The sequence below is a fragment of the Oncorhynchus mykiss genome, chromosome 11, assembly GCF_013265735.2.
Source record: "Oncorhynchus mykiss isolate Arlee chromosome 11, USDA_OmykA_1.1, whole genome shotgun sequence".
Taxonomy (NCBI): domain Eukaryota; kingdom Metazoa; phylum Chordata; class Actinopteri; order Salmoniformes; family Salmonidae; genus Oncorhynchus; species Oncorhynchus mykiss.
The window spans coordinates 57,785,468-57,809,911 of NC_048575.1; the positions used below are offsets into that span (position 1 = coordinate 57,785,468).

The following is a 24,444-nucleotide window of genomic DNA, read 5'->3' on the forward strand; positions in this document are numbered from 1 at the left end:
TTAAATCCTCATCAATCTACACACAATACCCCATAATGACGAAGCAAAAACTATTTTCCTGAAATTTTTGCAAATGTCTTTTTTGGGGAAATATCAAGGATGTTTGATCAGGTTCAAGTCCGGGCTCTGGCTGGGACACTCAAGGTCATTCAGAGACCTGTTTCCGAAGCCACTCCTGCGTTGTCTTGGCTGTGTGCTTAGGATCGTTGTACTATTGGAAGGTGAACCTTTACCTCGGTCCTGAGCACTCTGGAGCAGGTTTTCATCTAGGATCTCTCTGTAGCTTGCTTCGTTCATCTTTCCCCCATCCTTACTAGTCTCCCAGTCCCTGCAGCTGAAAAAAATCCCACAGCATGATGCTGCCATCCCCATGCTTCACCGTAGGGATGGTGCCAGGTTTCCTCCAGATGTGACGCTTGGCATTCAGGCCAAAGAGTTCAATCTTGGTTTCATCAGACCAGAGAATCTTGTTTCTCATGGTCTGAGAGTCCTTTAGTTGCCTTTTGGCAAACTCCTAACGGGCTGTGATGTGCCTTTTACTGAGTGGCTTCCATCTGGCCACTCTATCATAAAAGCCTGATTGTTGGAGTGCTGTAGAGATGGTTGACCTTCTGGAAGGTTCTTCCATCTCCACAGAGGAACTCTGGAGCTCTGTCAGAGTGACAAGCAGGTTCTTGGTCACCTCCCTGATCAAGGTCCTTCTCCCCCGATTGCTCAGTTTGGCCGGGTGGCCAGCTCTAGCAAGAGTCTTGGTGGTTCCAAACTTCTCCCATTTAAGAACGATGGAAGACACTGTGTTCTTCAGTGCTGTAGTGCTGCAGAAATGTTTTGGTACCCTTCCCCAGATCTGTGCCTTGACACAATCCTGTATTGAAGCTCTAGGGACAATTCCTTCGGCCTCATGGCTTGGTTGTTGCTCTGACATGCACTGTCAACTATGACTTTTATATAGACAGGTGTGTGCCTTTCCAAATCATGTCCAATCAATTGAATTCTCCAATCAAGTTGTAGAAACCACTTAAGGATGATCAATGGAAACAGGGTGCACCTGAGCTCAATTTTGAGTGTCATAGCAAAGGGTCTGTAAATAAGGTATTTCTGTTTTTCATGTTTAATAAATTAGCAATTTAATAAATTGTCTAAAAAACAGTTTTTGCTTCATGATTATGGGGTATTGTGTGTAGATTGATGGGGGAAAACCTTTGTTTAATCCATTATAGAATAAGGCTGTAAAGTAACAAAATGTGGAACAAGTGAAATGGTCTGAATGTGTATGTGGATTGACACTGCTAAAAATAATACATAAGCCGCATGCACAATAACACATGCATTAAATGTCAATCTCACCCAAACACTGATCAATATCTCCACATCACATCTATCCATGTGTGTGTGTGTGTGTGTGTGTATGTGTGTGTGTGTGTGTGTGTGTGTGTGCGTGCGTGCGTGCGTGCGTGCGTGTCTCCCAGGCAGGACGATGGCGGGGATGCTGGCTGATCACTAGCCCTGTTAGACAGCATTGACATCTCCACCTCCCTCAAGGCTGGCACACTGGGGAGCTATTGATTACCATTAACCATCCATGTAGATGGCCCATAAAGAGCAGGTGAGTGAGAGTGAGCTGGGGGGGCGGGGGGCGGGGGGGGGGGGGCAGAGAAGACAAAAAGCGAGGTGAGACAGGCAATGAGGTAGGCCTTTAAAAAATGCTGAGAGGAGAGAGAGAGGAAGACTATTATCTAAGATATATAATATCTTCATGACAGTTTACTTTGTGTCGTTTTATGCTGCTGATTTAGACTACAGAGTCCACAACCTCCCCAGACAAACTTGTCACAATAAATATTTCTGTGATATATATATATAGATATCTTCAGAGTATAGCAATATTTCCATTATTATATTATTATACAGCATTAAATGTTATTTTCATTCATAAATTGCGACTGTTATTATGACAGACAAATATAAGGGCACATGAATAAAAACAAGCAATCATAAAATTCACCATTAACGTCATATTTATTGTTATTTAGTTACTCAATAAAACATATACAGATATATACAATATGCAGGAAAACAGACGACTGCACTTTACATATTATTAAAAAAAGAAAACAAAAAAGAAACAGTTCGCACGTTGCCGTCACAGGCCTCCATCTATTGTTTCAGAAATTCAAATTCAACAGAAGCTTTATTTAAAGGTTACAAGATTGCCTAACACACAGCAAATGTTCTCTTATTTTACATGTGCAATACCAATATTCCTTTTTTCAAATCCCTTATTAAATGGTTCCTTGACCTCCCCTACAGTTTACATTGGCTGTATTGTATAACTGTGTTGGAGCCCAAGCTAAATAGAAGAGGAAATGAGTGAAAGAGAGGAATTTGTATTCAGGAATCCCTTTTTGCAGATGCCCACACCAAAAATAAACTATTTCTCTCTCCATCTCCCTCCCACTCTTCCTCCCCCTGTTTCAGGGTCCAGGCCAGTTCTATTGGACCAGGAGGATGGCCTGGTGAGGTTGTGAGGTACAGTGTCTCAAAAGGTCCAGATCTCATCAGGTTCCTGTGTCTCTGGGTAACAATGGGGTTCCAGGCCTGAGGGAGAGGTCCTGGTGAGAGGGCTGCTCTCCTCTCCCTGTACCCCTGAGAGCCATGGGAGGGAGGAAGGGCTGGTTCACACACATATCCTCCAAACTCTGGCTGACAAAGATGACCAGAGTCCCTCAACGGGTGAATATGGGTCAGGGTGGTTCTGCTTGAGGCCATACCCAAGCCCAGTCCCAGTGATCTATACACTAGGCTGGGGGCAGGCATGGTGGGTGGTACCACCTCCAACCCACAGAGAGAACCACGGCTAGGAGGTCACTGAGTACAGGTACAGGGTACAGCTGGTGAGGATGGGGTATTAATCACAGAGCTCCCAAATACTAAGAGACAACTTTCATGTCTAAAGAATGTAACAGAACAGAGACTCAACACTGTTATCCCAATACAGCCAAGGACATTTTGTCTTTCTGTTTTCTCAGTTTTAGTTTGTTCCTTTCCTCCATTGACATTTCTCCTGTTTTCTTCAAAAAACAACAAAAAACTAAAAGGGTGATTTGAGGTTTCCCAGATGTGGGCACCACTGAATAGAGCCCAAGCTGTATAGTCCAGCGATGCATGAGTGAGTGTGTATGTATTTGTGCCCAATAGTGTGTGTGAGTGTGTGTGAGCATGAGTGTGTATGTGTTGATGTGTGTGTATGAGTGTGTATATGTCCTTCTCTCCCTGAACAGGCGAGAGCCAATGCAGACGCCTCATCATCAATACCTTTACATCATCCTCATCATCAATACCTTTATGTCATCATCAATACCTTTATGTCATCCTCATCATCAATACCTGTATGTCATCCTCATCATCAATACCTTTATATCATCCTCATCATTGCTGTCGTCTTCATTATCATCTGCCTCTGACTCTCTCCACCCCCCCCCCCCCTCTCTCTTTCTTTTGATCTTCCCTCCATCTCCTGGGCTGCCCTGGTTGTGTTCAGGTCAGGGCAGCCACGAAGGTCCCAAAGCGGTTGGAGATGTCGGAGTGCAGGGAGCGCCAAGAGGAGACGGGCCCCCCTCGGCCCTTACTGTCCCCCAGCTCATCTGTGCAGTGGACGGACAGGCACTGCAGGTGGCTCCCCCCATTGCCCCCTCCGGGCCCCGGGGCCCCCACCCCTACTCCAGCCTTACTCTGAGACAGCTCTGACTCTGCACAGGAGAAACAAACACAGAGAGAGGAGAGGGTTAGTGAGTGGGCCAGCACTGAGGAACATTAAGGATACATTCATTCATCCTCAACAACCAAAGTAAACTTCTTCAGTCAATATGTCAACACTAGAATTAATCATAAAATCCTATATCTAAATTTGATCCTAATTCTCATCCCACTCAAAATCTGTGCAGTAAAATGACCTCAACAACCCCTCTCCTTCTCCCTCTCCCACCCCCATCCTGCAGGCTGGAAAACGACAACGCTCTAAACCCATCCCCCACCTTCTCCTTGCCTATGAGGACCCCACACACACACACACACACACACACACACACACACACACACACACACACACACACACACACACACACACACACACACACACACACACACACACACACACACACACACACACACACACACACACACACACACTGTCGGTCCCGGTCACCCGTGCAAATGGGGAGCACTCCTCCCTAACCTCTGGTCATGAGGTCAGAGGGCTGTGAGGAGGCTGACCTTTAACTCTGCATGACCTAATTTACTGGTATAATGACCCTGCTGCAGAATCGACCCCACGTCACCAAGGTGTCAAACCCATATTAAATGGAACCAAGCTTCCAGAAAATCCATATATAGGTTTATCGAAGGTTGTATAAAAATCAGCCGTGCAATTCTAGAGGGACATGGGGAACGCTGCCGGTTGAGATGCATAATCCATCCTCTGAGTCAAATCGCATGCGTTGTGTAAGAAAACATTTGCGAGAGGTAGATTGACGAGGACAGAAAGTGCTAGGCTAAATTATACGCATCTGCCATGATATAGACCAGCAGCATTCTGAGAGAGTAGGAGGGGCAGGAAGGAGAGAAGGGCAAGGAGTTAGAGGTAGAGATGACGGGAGAGAGAGGTTGTCAGACTCTTACTATCGCTGGTTTCAGTAAGCCCCATTGGTGACTGCAGCATTGCCTCATGCGTTTGGGGTCTGCCTCCAAGCATGCTCTGAGCATTCTAAAAAAAAGAGTGCGTGAACATGGTGGATACCTGCTGTAAAAATCAATCAGGCTATTCCCATCTGTCCTTAGCACTCAAAACACTGTTCTGCTGTGTTCCTCAGCCCCAGGTTGTTACTACTGCTTTGAGTGGGAGCGTAGCCGCAGAGACAGACAAGCTCTAAATAGCTCAGACATGCTGAGGTACAGGCGTCAGAGACAGGAGACTATGATACACACTCTGCTCTAGGCACAGGGCCTGTACATCACACCATCACTACTCTGATCTGCCCACCTCACTACTCAACAAAGTGACAGAACAGAGAGAGAGAGAAGAAGAGAAAAGATACTCTGACCTCAAAACAGTCTCTGTGTCACACTTTCCTTTTTATCTCTTCTCTCTCTTCCCAAATGCTTTTTTGTTTTTCTCACTCTCTCTGTATATATTTCTCCCTTCTTTTACTTCCCTGGAGCAACTATGACACGGTGTTAACAACACGCAGCCAGAGAAACAAGGCCAGGTCAGGACAGAGAGTGAAGGAGGCAGGGTGGACAGGCTAGGGCCAGGAAGGCAGGGAGGTAGTGAGGCAGCCTTGCCCCCCAGCCTGTCTGGGGAGCGACCACTGGAATGGAAAAGCGGAGGGATTTGGTAAAAGGTCACGCAGCCAAGCTCCCGCCGCTCCCGCATCTCTCTCCCTCCTCCTCCACACAAATCACCCAAGGACTCTGGAGACTAAGCGGAGCGACGGTGGGGGAGAGAGGAAGGCAGAGGGGGAGGGGACGGGTGTGTGGGGTTGTGGGTGTGGGGATTAGTGGTGATGGTGGCAAGAGCCAGCGTTTGCCAGAGGGCCCTGCCATACACCTCTGCATGGCTGACACCCACACTCAGTGAGCCTGGACCACAACCCCCTCTCCAAGTGCTTCCTCCTACCCCCCACCCCCATCCCCAGCACTGTGCCCTCCAGCACCCGCCGACAGCCCATGGTAGCTGGGCACAGCAGGGTCCACACCGGCCTGAATAGGCAGCCAAGCGTTCCCCTGGCTCTCTGCTGACACACAGCAATCTGACAACACAGCCACAAAACACACCGCCAACCACCGCCACTGCTGCCATATCCACACCAGCCCTCAGCTGCCGCTCCATACACAGTCTGCATGGTCCCAAAACAGACAGACATGGCCCCCAGCCTCATACATGCAAGGACAAGGACTGTAAACACACAGTCAAAAGCATCCACTCCCACTGTCCCAAAGCCATGCTCAGACGTGTGCTCATGTGACCACGTTACTTTATTTATCAAAATAAAAACATTAGCATTACCAATGATACTTTCACATAAACAATCATTTACAATGTAGTGATTGCCACCAGTTTCCTAGTTACATTTTTTACATGTTTTTATAATCAAAACACTGTACCTCTCAAATTGTATTATTACAAGCAGAAAAACATTTTCTTTTAAAAAATACAAAGCTCTCCATTTAAGGAGTAAGCCAGTCAATTGTAGTGTATCTGTGGATATTTCTAGGTAATACCCTGGGAGCCGAGAGAGATGGAATTTTGGTGGAAAATCTACACGCTACACTTAAATGTTAAGCATTATCCACGGCACCATATTTGTTCAAAAGTGGAAACGGCAGTGTGAAATTCTACATCACACAGGCCTAAATCCCAAATCACCGTGACATTTTACAAGCTGTGGAATCTCTTTTCAATAAAACCTTGTTAAGGCTGTTCAATGACTCACATTATTTTGCCATGCAGCGTACTGTTCATATCCACAGTGATATCTCAGTGATAGGCTGGCTATTCATTACAGAGAACGAGTGCTTAGCATCACACAGGGCGAATACCCAATAAAGAAGAAAACAATAATATCACAACCAACTAAGCTGAACCACAAATACAGTTAAATATCCCTAACCATATTACAAGTCAAAAAAGGTAACCATGGCAATTCAAACGCTCCGTTTTTTAATCCACCTCTATTCCTCTCCTCTTTCTAAAAGTGTGTGATTTACAGTGTGACTCCTCCACGTAGGCTTATAGAGCCGTCACACAGACACACAGACACAGCTCGTGACGATATACACAGATGAACAGCGCTTTCCACTAGCGTGCTGTGAAGAGAACACACACACGCACAGCACAGCACAGCACAGCACACTGCTCTGTTTCGGTTTTTCTCTCTGGCTGACACCAATATGTCGGAAGCTGACGGCCTGAATCGAGTGCACGTCATGCCATCAGTTCTCTAAGTCTGTAAACAACACTGGGAAGGAATCCTTATTGAACGACAAAAAATGTCATATTCTCACAATCTAACTATAATTGCCAACCTAAACATTTTATTAAACGATTCATGTAAACTGATGAAGCTAAAGGTAATTATTATGTTGTAAATGCACTTAAAAATGAAGTGTTATGATAGTTAAATGCACATTGTGTACCAAGTCCTTGTGCAGATGTGTGCATTAGAAAAAAAGTCTATGCTAAATAACACTATGTATATGTGTGTCTTGGTGTTCGCTGGTCTCTCTTTCGGAGCCAGAGAATTTCACAGAGCCGTCACATTGATTTCCGAGGTCCATTCTATCCCAAGCTATACTTCTATGACGACACTTCACCTTTAACCCTGTGCTCCCCGGGGCTCGACCTTACCCTCACCGAACACAAACCAGCTCTCTGGTGAAAACACCTAGAGGCCTCTGCTCCTATGACAGTGAGTGAATTCAGATCAGATTCCTGTAGCATAACAACCATAGAATTAGAAATTAGAAGACATTTCATTTAATAGGATCGCTATGATAAAAAACTAACACTAAGGACATTAGAGAAGATTCTAAGTTCGGGAGCACAATGCATCTAAGGAGAGATGGTAAAGAACACAGAAAAATGATGTAACATTTCTGTTATCATAGAACATACTTTAAAGGTTAGTCATTTAGGTCTTTAACACGTTTCCTGAAGGCTCATGGTACCTAAGAGCAGGACATGTGATCCGGCGCCTCTCTACTGCACTAAGCAGACCGACCAGCAGAGCAAGGCTTCACATTAAATCACAATCACCAAAATATATATACAAAATCATTAAGTTATCTGCTTTCAACTAGCTTGGTGAGGGGCTACAGGAATCCCTGTGTGAGGAATACGGGAACTACTGGAGGTATGACCCAGGTATCTGATGGTGGCCTGGGGGTTGGTAGTTGGGAGGCATGGGAGGCCTTCTCCAACCCCCACTCAACCCCACTGCCACAGGTTGACCTTTCCCCTCAAAGAAGGGTGGATATGGAGGGGGCACATTTCTCAATCGAGGGCACAGGGGTTATTTTGGTTTGAATTTCCTCTCTGTTCCCTGGCCTGCAACAAGAAGGAAAAAAACTTGCCCAGGCAGGCAGGCCTTGGCCCGGTCGCTCCTCCTCATCCCTTCTCTAGTAAACTCTCTCCCTTCAGCCATCCCCTCGTACACACACACCTCCCCCTCAGGCTGCAAGACGCGCTTAGGAAACTAGACACAAAAGGGAACACGGGAAGTGATTTAGTACCTCCTGCATAAATCAAAACCATGTCCAGGACCTGTCATCCATGTCATCCAAGTAGGTGACATATTGATCTACGTCTCGCTCTCTATTTTGTTTCAGCCCGTCACTACACACTCTGTGTATGTATTTTTGGCCCATTTGGAAACCCCAACCACTCATGAAAACAGTGGAAATGTAGGGATTAGGAGCATCTGCTAGGGAGACGCTAGGAGAGGAGGGGGGTCGGAATGGGTTTAGGGGGCTGACTTGCACAGCCACAACCCTTAACATACAATCCCTATTTCAGCTAGTCCTCAATGTGGGAAGGTAGCTGGTCAATTCAAGGAATCTTACACTTTCATGTTTTTGTGATAGAAATAGTTTAACACTTGAAATCAAATGACTGAATATAATTGACTGAAATAATAATTATCCTGTTATTTATTTATTAATTAATTGACCCTTGATTGAAGAAAATAAAGATTTACTTGGAAATGTACATATAATGTCTTCAAAATAATTAGCACTGGTTGCACAATTATTCTTTTTTATGTCAAATATAATCACTCCTTTTCCATTTCCAAGATAACAACACAAAGTTGAAAAAACACAATGTTAAAACTGTAAATAAAATATAATTATAATTATTGAGTTAAAGGTGATATTGCTGTGTGGTATAATGACAGTATTAAGCTTTAGTGATGACAGTTCCACTGTTGAAAAGACTCAAATGTGTTTAAAAAAATCCGAACCATTGTTTCTAACATCCGAGTATCTAAACTGCCCTAAAAAAAGAAATAAGGAAGGTCCAGAGGATGGAATTGTGGAGAAAATGTAAGACTTATTTTCTCTCTTTCTCTCTTTACAGTGAGGCAAACGACAGCCATTACCATCTTGCTCGACCTCGCAAGTCGAAACCTAAGATGTTCCCAGAAAAAAAGAGAAACTTCTTTCCATCTCTCTCGCTTTCGCTAGTACTCGATCAGTCTCTCCTCTTCTCTCCCAAGAGAAACAGCTCTGGTGTCATAACTCATTTGTCAATTTTTCAATACGAATTAAAGAAATCTGACGACTACCTGTATGCCAAATAACATAACTGCTGCTGGCGTTATGACAACACCTCCACATGCACGCACGCACACGCACGCACACACGCACACACACACACACACACACACACACACACACACACACACACACACACACACACACACACACACACACACACACACACACACACACACACACACACACACACACACACACACCCTAGTAGCTTTAGCATGGTACACCTCTGCTGAACAGAGGGAGTGTTAAGGATTATAATCTATTTAATTGATAAAGACAACTTGCATTTCTCACAAACTATGTTAAAATCATCTCGACAGGGATTGTTGGTAGCTACATATAAAAATATACATCATTTTCTACAGGAATAGTAGATGCCTTGTTTTTCCAGTCCCTCTGGGCACTGGCTTATTAAGACCCTGGACATTAGGAAACGTGTCACATACATCCAGGCAACCGGAGCCTCCGGTGCCCACCCCTCCCACCCTGCATCACCAGACAAACTCAGCCTTCCATTCCAAGGGGAATATTCACACCCACACACACAGACAAGTTTGATTTTATTTCAGCGCTCTTCTCCAGGGAAAACAAAACACTGCTATTTTGAAGAGTCAGAAATCCAGCTAGCAAAAGGCATGGAACGTTTGTTCATCTTTTTCTCTCTACATCAGTCACAAAGATATTTTTTAACACGCCTCATTTGACTGTCACTGGTGGTAAATGTATTGCAAAGGCCTCAGCATTCAATGGATACACACATACACAGTAACATCTAGACAATCAAAACTACAGGCAGAACTACAAGCAGAAACCATGTAATGTCCTGTTATGAGCTGCAATATCTATAAGACAGGAGACTACACACTTTCCCACAGCTTAACTATGCTACTACTGTACTCAGCTGGGCCGGTGTTATACGTGCTAGCAGTTCATCAGTAGTAGTGATAATTACAAATGTATTGGGGTCTGCTGTGGATGTACTACATACTAGCGGGGATTGTACTTCAAGCAGGCCAAACTGACGTAAAGCAGGCCAAACGGACGTAAAGCAGGCCAAAAGGACGTAAAGCAGGCCAAACTGACGTAAAGCAGGCCAAACTGACGTAAAGCAGGCCAAACGGACGTAAAGCAGGCCAAACGGACGTAAAGCAGGCCAAACGGACGTAAAGCAGGCCAAACGGACGTAAAGCAGGCCAAACGGACGTAAAGCTAAAATAAGTTGTGATGAACCCTGACATAACTTGTCAGATAATTTATCATACTGTGATGAATTCTCAGAGCTGGAACTGAGAGAGGTGTGACTACCAGCAACTATTTCCATTTCACTACAAGTCAGAGAGTCTATTCCAGCATACAAGACACCTGAGCAAAGGTCTGAAACCACAAGCCTGTGACCAAGTCTGCATAAATCAAACATGATGTCACACTATCGAGATTCCATGTCTTCATCACACACACATACACCTCTGGTCCCTGCAGCTGATAAACCCACACTATCGAGATTCCATGTCTTCATCACACACACATACACCTCTGGTCCCTCCAGCTGATAAACCCACACTATCGAGATTCCATGTCTTCATCACACAAACATACACCTCTGGTCCCTCCAGCTGAAAAACCCACACTTTCGAGATTCCATGTCTTCATCACACACACATACACCTCTGGTCCCTCCAGCTGATAAACCCACACTATCGAGATTCCATGTCTTCATCACACACACATACACCTCTCGTCCCTCCAGCTAATAAACCCACACTATCGAGATTCCATGTCTTCATCACACACACATACACCTCTGGTCCCTCCAGCTGATAAACCCATTTACATGCGTCTCATATTTGTCTTAGCCCCGGTAACTGTCGATGGGGGGGGGGGGGGGGGGGTAAGGAAGAACAAACACACTTACATGGTGAAAGCAGTCCTAATGCCCACTGATTCATGCTGATAGTGTAGGAATTGTGTGACATTCCTTCAACCCTAGGGATCAATTCACAAAGGGAGACAGAAATTACTTTGTGAAGAGACATAAGAAATTAAATGCATAAAAATGAGGAAAGGTCCAACTTAAAATATCTCAAAGTCTGCACTTTTGCGCCGTTTCCGGCTATAGCAATAATATGTTCCTCACAAAAGACACGACACACACACCTCACTAGCCTCTCTGTATCTGTCAATAACCAAGTTAACTCACAGAAGGTGCCAGAGGATGAATTGGCACTTTTGAGAACAATATTACCAGGGCTAATTGCTATGATTATGATAATGATCATTATTACTGCAGTATGGGAGAGTGCAGAGAACACTATGCTGCCTGGGTGTGTGTTGTTAAGGAAGTCAATACGCAACGCCTTGCAAGGAGGGATCTGGAACATGGACCGCCCCAAGCTGTTTTCTCTTCATTCAAACACATGTCAATCACATCTATTTTCTGCTTTAAGAAAGGAAAAAAGGGAAATAAAAATTACTCATGTGATTTATGAGTTGTCGCTGGAATGAAATGTCAATACGATAAGTATGATTTCAACAAACTAAGAGAGGTGGGAAGGTGGGGTGGTCTTAAAGGAATATTCTCCTTTCTTCCTAGGTCTCTTTAGGTGGCATGTCAATATGCCTGTTGCGCTGTATTAAATTGCCTCCTAATCAGGGTGTCTAAGCATGAAAATCCCCTCTCTACCCACTGCTCTCCTACACATGCCAACAGCAAGCCAGCGCATGCTCTAACTAATAGTCACTCCACCACCACTAGAACAGTCACTCTGTTGCATGAGACACCGTATTAATCCAGAGGACAGATCCTGGCACAGTATGTACAAAGTGATAACACACACCGTAAATAACTTTCCCTGTGTGGTCAAACCGGAAGCAAAAACTCAAAAAAATTAAACCAACTGAATCATTTCCTAGGGTGACAAGTTGCTTGTTATCAAGAGTGTGCACGTCTTTCAGAACAAACCGTCAGGTCCTGGCTATAATATCAGGAGCAGAGAAGGAGGGACGAAGAGGGTACAAGAAGACGAGATAGAGAAAAGGAGATGAAAAAGGAGGGGGAAATGCATTCTCATCATTTTGCTGAAAACGCAACCAAGTACCTTCATTCACATATACACCCACTGGCATACGGAGGCCATACAGTATATGGGCCTCATGCCTACAATAGACATGACTATGTCTTAGTGAATAGCTTTGGCTGAATGGCAGTTTATCACACAGACAGAATAAGCTACGGACGGGTCCAATGGGGGAAGTTACTGACAAACACATCAGTCTCTAAACAACCACAGTGGGAACTCATACAGGGAGAGCTGAGACACACAGGGTAAACAGACATCAACACAGAAAATACAACACAACACACTCCCAAACAGGCAACCTGGACTTTCTCATTATCTATGCTCAATCTCATATTTTTCTTTAACATTATTGTTTAATGCAATAATATTATCAAATCCCATATACCTATGAGGCACTTCTGGCACCACGTTCTGGCCTGAAAACATCCCCCACTACCTCCATTAACTATATATATGAGAATACAGTCTGTTCTGTGATCCCAACTCCTGCACTGGCTGAGACCTCACCTATAGTCACAGAGCCCGAAACACCACAGCTCCTGTCCTCCCCATGCCACTACCACCCGTACCCCTGCTATGGACACAGGGAGGCCTATTGCCAAATGTCACTTCAACCATCCCCCTCCCCAAATAAACAGAGGCCCATAACCCACCTGTCTCAATTGGGCAGTTAAACTCAACTTCCCATAAAAACACTGAATGCAGTCTATAAAGCACCCAAGTAACACAGTCACTCAGGACTCCCACTATTAAAGCTGTTCCCAGGATGTAAGGACCTACGCAGGCCCCCCCCCGCCAGCTTCCCCAGCTTCAGGACACTGTGATGGGGTATAGGACAGGGGCATGAAGACAGATACCAAGAGAGTGGGTTGCCACAATATTAAACTAAATTGGTTTTAGTGGTGCACAACACCTACACACGGGTGTCATATGATCAATTCCAAGGGTGACATAGAGAAATTTGCAAAATGCAGAAAGAAACGTAACTTCAATACAAAAAAAAACATATGATCAGACCACAGCAAAATGTGCTGTGTATTCAATTGAAATGTGTGATCTGATTGATTAGCCACATCATGCAGGAATTATCGAAATTGTGTGGAAAAAAAGTGTTATTTAAAAAAAATGGTAGACCAGCTATCATTAGCATTATAACATTATTATTATTATTACTACTATTATATAGGATAACTATAAGTTATCTTGTGAACTATACTGAGAACCTTGATAACTAACAAGACAATTCGAAAAAAATGTTTCTTTAAACTGTCACTGTAAATCTTAGGCTCAGGCAATGACCATTAGTGTTCACCTGTTAACCAGCTGGTGGACTTGCAACAAGACATCAATAACAAACATAAATAGATTCCACAACTTAAAAAATACTGACATATTCCTACATTCATCAATATTTTTCTTTCACTTCTACGGAGCTCAAGTTCAAATGTATATGACAGGGTCGTCAAACTCATTCCCCAAAGGGTCAAGTGTCTGCGTTTAAAAAATAAATAAATGAAGACCTAGACAACCAGGTGAGGGGAATTCCTTACGAATTAGTGACCTTATTTTGTCAATCGTATACAAGGGTGGAGCGAAAACCCGCAAACACTCGGCCCTACACGGAATAAGTTTGGCACGTGTGTTCTATGAAATCTTCCAAAATAACTTTCAGAATCCTGGTCTTTAGCATTTTCCAAGAGAATATAACTGTTCATCGATTGTGCCTATAGGGGTAATATTTACTAGCCTACTGAATATGTGCAACTAAAACCATAAGGCCCTATTTATCTTTATCTGAAGCGTAGCGTTTCGTTGAATGCATAGGATTTCGCGCGTCTCTTGAAAAACATCCAATTCAATCTCAAAATCCAGCAACACACCTCAACCCTTTTTCATCTTTGCCGTCTGCAGCACTCAAATGAGAAACTGTCAAGATCCGTGATTTGTGCTAACTAGCTATCGATCGAGCCGAGCAGCATGGGTTTTGTGCTTGCAAGGAGCTGAATTGAGGAAGGAAAAAAATGTGCGGAGATAGGAGAGACGAGAGAGAAATACTTTAACAAAATCGAAGTGGCTGTTGCTGTGCATTTTCTGAAGAATAAGTGCGCCTTGCTAAGACATGTGGATCTTGAAAAAATGAACTATGGACAAGGCGAGAATGTGGCTGCCTGGTCTGGTTGACTGCTCTGCCTCCTAAACAATGCGCTATGACTCCAGATTCCGTGCCCTGCGCCCCCCTCTCCTCTCAGCTCCCGCAGTTAGCCAGAACAAAGGGATAGTGAATACGCGCTGGGGGCTACCTATTCACAAGAGAGTTTTGGTGTCTCGTCTCTGGCGGTAGCGATTTAATAACGTCTCACTGCGACCTACCGCCTTTTGCAGCACTGACTGACTACCATTTCATTCTTGCTATAGATTTTCAAATGTCTATAGAAAAAAAGAGTGGCCTCAGAAAACAATATCGAGACACAAAAGACATTACAATTGCACAGAAAAATATTGCGACATAAAATGCGACATAAATCAGCAATATTGAATTCATAATTTAAATATTTATTTGAAGTAGGTTTTGATTGATGAAGGAGCAGTCAATAAAAAGTAACTTCAGCACTGGATTAAATTGAAGGGAAAAAATGTGCTTTTAAAAAAATTATCCTGTTGTAGCTATAGCACAGTCCTAATATAAACAATAATAGGAAATAGTAATAGGTCATAATAATAATTATTATTGTTATTATTATTTTAAATGCATGTTATTTCATTTCCTATTTATGAAATAAAACAAACCAGATGCCTTATGTATGACCGGTAATCCAAAAACAGGAGAACATTTTTTTGTGTTGTTAATGTCAAACCTTGATTGACAGGATTTCAAACCGCTTACGTAAAATGTTTAAAGTGCCAGCCAGCGTCTCTAATCACACTATACCAATTTCAACAAGCACTTAAAATTAAAGGCTACAACAGTTTCGTGGCATAGGCTACTAGAATACTAGAATTTACATTTGTTCGTGAAAAAATAAGCATTTGTATCTCACGACCAAACATTTTATTCCTGAACCATGTTGGCGAAAAAGTGGTTGGCAATAGTCTACAATAAAACCAAAAGTTTTAAACAAATTAGAAAAAGTGAATGACGCATCCATTATTATTATAGTATTATTTTATATTAGTATCATATTATCATGTTCAATGAAAATCTGTTCTTCGAGGACACATCATATTTAGGAGAGAAAAAAGGTTCGAAATAAAAAAGATTAAGGTAGGCTACTCTTGTTTATAGTAATATCACTCTTCTTCATATATCCTGACAATGCTGCCCTTTCCAATAGTAGGCTAATCTAAAATCAATCCACTTTCTCCAATCCCGTTTATTATCCCATAGTAATAACAAAAACCAACAGATATATATGGAGGGGAAGCCCTGCTGTGAAAACGCATCTCAGAAACCTATTAATCTTCTCAGTGTAGTTGTTCACCCTGAAAACCCTGATAAAGCACCACAGGAAATGTTTACTTTTCTCGCGCTGTTCCTTTGAAGTTCCTCAACAATAGAATAATCCATAACACGCACCAAATGATAATTTAATGTTTATTTAGAACCACAATAAATCCGTTTTAAAATGTTTTCCTGATTAGGGCTTTTTTATTTCGAATAGTTAATTAGCCTGTGGTCCAATAGCCCTGTGTAGTCCTATAGGCACACAGAAAAACATAATAAATTATTTATGTATTTTTCTAGCCTACATATAAAACTCGATATACCTGATCTACTGAGCTACTTTCAAATAACTGCAGACATAGGCTACACGCACAAAGGAAGTCCCGACTTATTTTAGACTAGCATTCATATCATTTTCTGCTCATCGGGGATGCAAAACAACATTGGGCTTATGTGCTGATATGTTGAGTGACAGCCTTAGACGTGTGTGTGTGTGTGTGTGTGTGTCTGTGTGTGTGTGTGTGTGTGTGTGTGTGTGTGTGTGGAAATACAGCAATAAGACAGTACTAATCAGATAGTAAAACAAAGTGGGAAATATAACCATAGAGCATATTCAATTACCTTCTTTGCTGTTATTCTGGCTCTTGTTTTTTTCCCAGGGTGCCATGGCCTTGTCGTCCTCTGGCCCATCTATCAGGGCCTTGTCACTGGGCACGTACCAGGTGGCGTGCTGCTCTGCCATCAGAGTGTCAAGGTCAATAGTGCCCATTGAGCCCTTCCCAGCATCCGGGCTGCAGTTCGCCAGCTCATTGTCTCCGTTCTGTGAGAGACAGTCACCACTCTTCTTGCCATTCTTCATGCCCAGAGGCTGGTCCTCTGAGATGCTGAACTGCTGGCGCTGCAGCTGGATCTGGGCCTGCAGTATCTCCAGAGGGTGGATGTCATCCTGGCCAGAGGTGCTGGATGGAGTGCGTACCTGCTCCATCCCAGGTGTGCCCGGGTGACCAACTCCATTGCCACCTGTCCCCACACCAGCACTCAGTCCATAGCTGTCGGGTGTCGAGGTAGTGTGATTGGTGATGTCCTGCATGCCTAGGGGCTTCTGCCCATTCATCAGGCCCTGTTCCCCCCTTTGCAGCTTGGGTGAGCCGGTGATGTGCGGGCTGCGGTTGGGCTTGGAGGCAGGAGCACCTCCTGCATCTGAGCTAGAGGACACCTCATCCTCGTTGCCGTAGTGGGCGCTGACATCATCAGGAAAATCTATGCGCGGTGAGTTACTGTTAGATTTGGTGACACTCTGAATGCCACTGTCCAGAGAAGACATCAGGTCTGCTTGGTCCCCCAGCATAAGGTCACCTCCTTTTCCCCAGGAGGGGGATGGGAGGGGTTTCTCATGGGGCGTACCCCCACCCCTCTCCCCAACGCCAGCTGAAGGGGGTTGCTGGCCTGGACTTACAACAGGGTTTCCGCTGTCAGAGGAAAAAAAGATCCCAGGGCTCACATGCCCGCTGTCCCTTTTTCTCCTCCCTCTCCCTCTCCCGTTCCCTGTTGCTGCTTTCCCCTCACTGCATGGGGTAGCGTCCATGTTGAAATTTGGGGAGAGGGCACTGGCTTCCCCCTGCAGCGTCTGGTTTTGACCTGCAGGCTTAATGTTGCTATTCCCGTTGCCAGGCATCTGGCTGTTCTGGGAAGTGCCGCTCTGAAAATATTCAGGACCAGCACTGCCGGTCCCGTTAACTGTGCTGCTATTAATGTCCTGCTCCGTCTGACTCAGTTTTCGCTTGCCCTCATTTTGGTTCTTCTTGTTGAATGTTACGTTTAGGTTGGGGGCCCCTAGGCTAGCTATCATGTTCTGGCAGGCCGTGGAAAGGGCCGCCAAGCAGCTCTGTCCAAAAACATTGTCTTTAGTGCTGGTTTTGCTAAAGTTCCCCAGGGAGAGTGCCCCAAGTTTACTGACAGAGGATCGCTGGCCTGGGGGGAACTCAGACTGTGGAGGGTAGCTCCCTGGTGAGGTGTTCACCCCCTGGGGATTGCTATGTGGTGCCCCCTGACGGTTAACCCCTCCATAAGGAAACGTTGATTGAGATCCCATGGGAGGCCCGGCAGGGAAGTCAGTCGGCCGCCTCTCTGATGGTGCGTTGGGGTGTCCTACCCCGGCTCCGGGGGACTGCATCTGGGAGAGATTGCCCATGTTGTTGCCAAACTGGGGGTGCATACCAGGAGAGTGGAGAGCTTGAACGTGTCCATCTCCAGGTATCCTCATTGGCTCCTGCATGCCCATCCCATTCATGCCCGGCCTGAACATCATACCGACTCCGTTCTGCTGCAGCCCCATGTCGTGGGCTACAGCCTCCCCACCCGTTACCCCCATACGCCGCGACATGATCTCTCCTGGTGGGTGAGAACCGGGGAACCAGTTCTCCTGAGTTATATGAGGGTTCTGACCCTCAAAGTTGGGCATCCTGCCCCCATTCTCCCTGTCAAAGTTGGGCTGAGGCAAGCTCCCCACTGGGCCTCCATGAACCATGGGGCCTGGAGGTACGTCGCCATGGTGACCCAGCTGCTGCAGGCTGGGCTGCCTCATCCTCTGCTGCTGGTTCCGAGAGGCCATCTGCTTGATCATCATGGCCGCATTCTGCCGCTGCTGCATTGACTGCTGCTCAGGCCCAGCGTGCTGGAGTGGACCCGGGGGGAAACCATCTGTCACAGGTGGCGTGAACTCCCCAGGTAGGCCAGGGTAGGCTGAGGGAGAGAGGTGGTTCTCCATGCCCTGCACATTGTGCATGCCACTACCCCACGTGCCGCAATTCTCCCCTCCGTGTGCGTTAGGGAACTCAAATCTGGGCCTTTTAGCCATGTTCATATAAGGAGAGTCAAAATGTTGCAGCCTCTGATTCGGAGGCTGTTGGGCGGGAGGAGGGGGAGCCGGCTGTTGCATATTAAACATGGGGTCCCCATAGGGGTGCAGGCCCCTATTTTCCAGTCTGTGAATAGGATATTCAAACTGGTTGTGTTGGACAGGCATCATGACACCACCGTCCAGCATGTTGGGGTTAATGGAGCCCGGCTCAGACTGGGGAGGCCGGGGGAGGCCTGGGGGGCATGAGTTCTGTCGCGCTATCAAACCAGCCTGCTGCTGCTGCATGAGAGGGTGTCTAGCACTGACCCCCAGCTCCATCCCCACGGGAATCTTACGGCCATTCCCAAAGCGCTCAAAAAACACTCCATGCTGTGGGGGAGGCTGAGGCTGCTGGGGCTGTGGGGGTGGCTGCTGGTGCCCTTTGGAGATGCCCTGTATACCCGGTGTCCGAGCCATGGCAGGGTTTCCAGGGAAACTGCCACCGGCCACTGGCCTTCCTGGCCCAAAGTGGGGAAGCTGAGACTCTGATTCTGAGGGGGAAAATACAGGTACTTCAAAATGTCCAGTTGGGGGTTCGCTGGGGAAATTATACTCTAATCCCTCCACAGCACCCTGATTGGGCATCCGTCGAGGCTCCAGACCATGGGTCTCTGAGGAGGAAGAGGAGGGCAGACCATGGAAGGATGCTGCCCGGTTAGGTGACTGGTCCAGGGGTAGACAGGGGGCAGGAACAGCGTGGTTGCCGTTAGGGGGGCCGTTGTGCTGGAACTCAGACATGTTACCAGATCTCTGCTGCTGCTGGGAGAAGCCGTCCCCTGCTTGGCCCTCAGCGATGGGGTCAAACCCCTCTCCAAAGCCCTGCTGAGGCCCCATGCCACTGTTGTTGTAGCCCATCAATCTGCCACCATGCAGACAGGATGATGCTGGGTCTGGCCCTCCAAAGTTACCATTGAAATGAGGGTGGTGTTGGTGAGGGTGAGACTGGTGGCCGTGGGGATGGCCTTGATGAGGTTGCTGGTTGTTGAAAAATCCATGCATGGGTCCTTGCTGCTGCTGTTGCTGCTGGAGTCCGCTGCCTGCATGCATGTCCGAGTGGCCCCGTGGGTGAAAGCCACCGTACTGCTCCCCATTCATGTTCATATTGAGCCCGAGCATCGGGGGCTCGTTCAAAGGGCCCATGCCCGGCTCCACGGCTCCTGGCGGGCCTCCGGTATGAAAGCCGGGGCTTTTGTAATGGGAGCTCATGTTCAGTCTTGGCTGGTTTATGTTTCTCTCTGACTGGCCAGGGTTTATGCTATTAATCTGAGAACCAAACTGCTCCAGCCCAAACATACTTCCCGATATCAATCCTGCATGACAGCCAGCTCGCCTGGCATAGGCAGTCTAGCTTTAGTCTGGTTTTCTGTGAATCTCCACACAGAAAAAAGAGGACAAAAACGAAAATAGAAGAGAATGCCCCAATAGATATTTTGATATCTTAAAAGTTCTGATTTAAAACGTAGCCAATGGATCTTAAATCGGTTCACTCACCCAATAAGTTCTCATAGTTTTTTCCAATATCCAACTTGTCCCTAAAGTGTTGTGGCGAAAATAAACCGGAGAGGACAACGAAGCAAGAAAATACAGTCTGTCCTTGCTCGTTTCCGTCTATTTCTATAGGCGTTTGATTATTCCTTTAATTTACAAATGATACAAAATATTTTTCGCTTGCAATGTGACTTTGATATAATATCATATTCCAAAGTTTTCTAAGCAAATTTCTTCTTTACAAACTTGACAAAAACCCCTCCTTTGATTTATGATGACAGAGATCACAAGGCTTATGAAAATTGAAATAAACACATGACTATCTTCTTCGTCCACTTCATTATTCCAGTTCGTCAAATGTCCCAGGACGCACAGTTTGGAGTGTCCTTTCAAGATCCCATTCTATAGAAATCCACCGGCAACCTGCACAATTCTAATTGGTCGTTGTTTTGCAATCAAAAGAAAACATTTCCCACAGTTCTGTGTGAAATGTCTTATTACTGAACTATAAGCAATTTTACAAGTCCGGAGGGAAAATCCAGCCCAGTCATGATGGCTATCTGGAGAGCCGCTTTTGCACCACCGTGTCCCGGAGCCTCCAGCACTCACTACCCGCACTCCACCATCACAGAGCGGCTTGACAGCATAGTCCAACCTGTCCTGATCATGTGCCCACCAAGCGCCCAGAAGGCGCGGAACCTCTATCGGCTGTTTCCCTCACTCTCGCAGAGTGTAGGCTATAACGCACTCCTTTTGCTCCCGATTCTGATGTGGTCTATTCCAGCTTGGAGCGATTCAGAGATAGATCACACTCTTGTCTGGCGCTTGGCGCTGTGTGAGATCAACGCATTCAGGGAACCAGCAACAAGTTTTGCATTTCTGCAACCAATTCCATCCATGAGGTCCTCGCCAATCGGAGGCTGCGGAGCGCCAATGCCGAGGGAGGGACCATCTTTTAAGGTGGTCCAAGATGTGGATAAGAAACACAGAACGAGAGAGCAACGTCGTGTATCTTAAAAGAGCGCCGTTCTCAAATAAAGTGTATTCTTGCCCATGTCAGGTGTTACTTGCTCCATTGTATTTTAAATGTATGATCTATATAGCCTATGCAATTTAAACTTTCATTTTTTGTTTGAGATCAATCTCATTGTGGGTTTTTAGATCACATACACTTGTGAATGAATAAACGCCTATATGTTAGTATAAATTAAGCCTATGTTATTTCCTTAATTGTTGATAGAAATGGAGATGTAGAAAATTAATTTAAACTCAGTCAAAGGGAAATGGTCTCACAATAGCTTTTCTTAAACAAATGCCGGAGCACAATCACTGGCCCGGAGTTTGTATTGTCAACGCAAAACAGATTAACATTTCCATTCAGATTAACTCGACTATTACCATAAATCTGTTTACTTTATAAATGAATAATTCAAATCGCCATTTATCTTATGTTTATTGGAATGAAGGGGACAGCCGGCAAATTAAACGACCAAGTCAACCTTTCTAAAACGTAGACTCCTGTAATACTTATGTTATTTTAAAAACTCTGAAAATAACAATCAAATGTAAATGCATCATGCTATTTTCAGAAGCGTGATAGGCCTATCTATAGACTAATCCTGAAACATTGCCCTCTAGGCTAATCCTGCAACATTGCCCTCTGAGGTCTTTTAAACGGACTGGCCTATTGTTGCACAAGAGGGGGTGTTCTTTGATTTAAAGCCTGCTGCTGAGAGATAAGATGTATCCGATCAAAATACAAGCGCCAGTGATAATAGTGATATATTGATGTTTCACATCCCATCGCGACAACAGGGCTGTAGAACTATTGAAATGAATATGGCCCTATGGACGATTGAATGTTCATGTATTTTAGGTGATAGGCAAGTCAATAGTTAGAGTGTGTGTGCGTGAGAGAGAGAGAGATAGAGAGAGAGAGAGAGATAGAAAGAGAGAGAATTGAAATTGAATTGAAATTGACAGACAGAGAGCATTTGTTTGTTACCCCACGAAAAAAATCCCCCTTAAAAGATCAATGGCATCGGATCTACTGGATTGTGTTAGGAGGATACCATAATCGATAACAATATTTTGCACTCTATAATATCTCACATATACGTGTTTTCAAGTTTGGGCTTTACGGATCCGCAGGCTTGAAATGGTAGGCTATCAACTTTTACAAAAAGAAAAAGTAATCTCTTGTGAAATATGCACTGTTCAAATAAGTAATGCACGGGAAATAGACCATAAACCACAGTGAACATGTAATGTTATTTTACTGTTTGCTAAATATATTACAGCAATTCAAATGTAATGTCCTCATCAACTTTTGTAGCCTACCCTATATATAGTTCTAATAATAATGTGTTTGAAAGAAGTCTTCAAGATGATTTACCTTTGCGCTTCTATTAAATTAACTCTCATTCAAAAGACATCCAGCTAATTGCCCAAGTTAATGTTTTTTCTAAATTTCAATTTAGACAGGCGCATCTGCAATTGCACAGGATGCACTTTGTCGATCATAAAATGACTCGTCCGACAAATTTAGACATAAATGGAAATAGTTAATGAAAAAAAAATTAAACTCCAGATTCTGCTTTGTTTCCTGTGGTGCGCTTGGGTTCTGATCTGGCGCTCTTTGACGCGTTGGATCTAAATTGTCACACCGTGGGATTGAAAGATTTCAGCAATGTGTTTTTCTTTTGCAATTTAAGAATAATTGTAGGGGATGAAGTATTAATTTAGCTGCCAGCCAACTCATACTCTCCATTGGACGATGTTTTCACTCCCTACAAAAAAAGAAATGGAATAGGCTACATGAAACCAAATATGACTGAAGTAGTTTGTTGTGAAATATGCAACAATTTGAAAGACAGTCAGCTCCGTTGTAGGACAGTTTTTCTTATCTTATGTCTACCATACCCTGAGCGTTTTTGTACTACTCCCCCATTCCTCTAATGTTTAGTTAATATGGAGCTAGAACGTATCTGAGATAAGTATATGGTGTTGCATATTTGTATTTAATCTGAGATTATATGTTCTAGGCTACTACTGGCCTACCAATAGGCTATTGCTTATTCATTTTTCAACGCATATATCATACTCCATTCATGTGTTTTATATATAGGGAGTGGAAAACATAGCCTACCACATATGTAGGACTAACATATCCATCCTTGTGAGTTTCTCGAGGGGTACGGTGATTTTTTTTGTTTGTTGTCTGCATAGGACTAGTTCCTCGAGAGGTGAATCAGAGTGAGTATTTCACTTCTATCAAAAAGGCACAGTGCCACCTAGCGCTAGACATCAGAACAAGGTATTGAGACAGCATCAACAGCGTATGAGGTGAAGGCAGGAACAATATACTTTCGGTATAGCCTAAGATTATGTTGCTAGTGCTAGACCTATATCAAATAATCTTTGAAATAAAGTTGATATCATGGGATCTACATTTTAAAGCCTGCTCTGTTTTGACTTAAGTGATAAAGCGATGTACAGTACACAGTTAAGGCCTCCTTTTAGAGAGAGAGAGAGAGAGCAAGAGAGAGAGAGAGAAATAAATAAATAGATAGAGAGAAGCAAGCGGGGAGTTTGTGCTATCACGTTTCCTGCTCCCTTTGAACATTGCACTCCTCCTAAACAAAGAGGGCTTTTGCCAGGGGTGAACCCACAGATTAATTTCAACCAAAGAATTGTAATTTTACCTTGCTAAAATGATTAAGATATGATATAATTAACTAATTTGGAAGTGTTTTCACAAAAGCAGACTTTTCTGGGAAAAGCCCCCACTTCATTTTATCCACAAGAGGGTTTGTATCACCAAGTGTCTTTCCCACAAACTTAACCCCTGATCCAAAACTCAAGTCAAAGCAAATGTGTGCTATGAAACTAGCCAGTAATGCAAGTGTCTGAAATAAAAAGTTATATACAAAATGTCACTGAAAGGATGTTCACTCAGTACATGCACTGTCATCTAGACAGCATTTTCTCTCCGCCTGAACCCCCTAGGTATAGTTGGCCAGGTCTGAGATGTCAGACGACTAGATTCAAAAGGTGGACACCTACAGAGGGGACAAAAGGGAGGCCAGGTTAGGGGTGAAAAGGTGGGGTATCGTTTTAACATGGCCATGAGGATTGTAACTCTAGCAGACAGGTGAAAGTACAGGAACAGGGAGTGAGGCAAAAGAGAAGAATAGCAGGAGTGG

The 24,444-nt window shown here is 44.6% G+C and overlaps 1 protein-coding gene across 4 annotated transcripts; it reads right to left on the reverse strand.

The window, feature by feature from the left end:
• Positions 1-2,000: 2,000 nt before the first annotated feature.
• Positions 2,001-21,111, reverse strand: LOC110536046 (transcriptional activator MN1). 4 transcript variants are annotated; one of them, XM_021621558.2, is made up of 3 exons: positions 16,474-21,111; positions 11,246-11,316; positions 3,666-3,749 (listed from the first exon to the last, which is right to left on the reverse strand). In XM_021621558.2, exons 1-2 carry the CDS (start codon positions 20,042-20,044, stop codon positions 11,276-11,278), a joined length of 3,612 nt encoding a protein of 1,203 aa, XP_021477233.2. In that variant the 5' UTR covers positions 20,045-21,111; the 3' UTR covers positions 3,666-3,749; positions 11,246-11,275. The 4 variants fall into 4 exon arrangements, with proteins under 4 accessions (XP_021477232.2, XP_021477233.2, XP_021477234.2 ...); XM_036935883.1 differs by lacking the exon at positions 3,666-3,749 and adding an exon at positions 8,159-8,252; XM_021621557.2 differs by lacking the exon at positions 11,246-11,316 and having other exon boundaries at positions 2,001-3,749; positions 16,474-21,110.
• Positions 21,112-24,444: the final 3,333 nt, after the last annotated feature.

What these genes read in the sequence shown, in the direction of transcription:
- LOC110536046 (XM_021621557.2), bottom strand. Translation starts at nt 20,044, where the DNA reads ATGTTTGGGCTGGAGCAGTTTGGTTCTCAGATTAATAGCATAAACCCT. An exon ending in CCAGAATAACAGCAAAGAAG is followed by an intron (nt 3,750 to 16,473) that starts GTAATTGAATAT and finishes TCTCCTGTGCAG; the next exon opens with AGTCAGAGCTGTCTCAGAGT.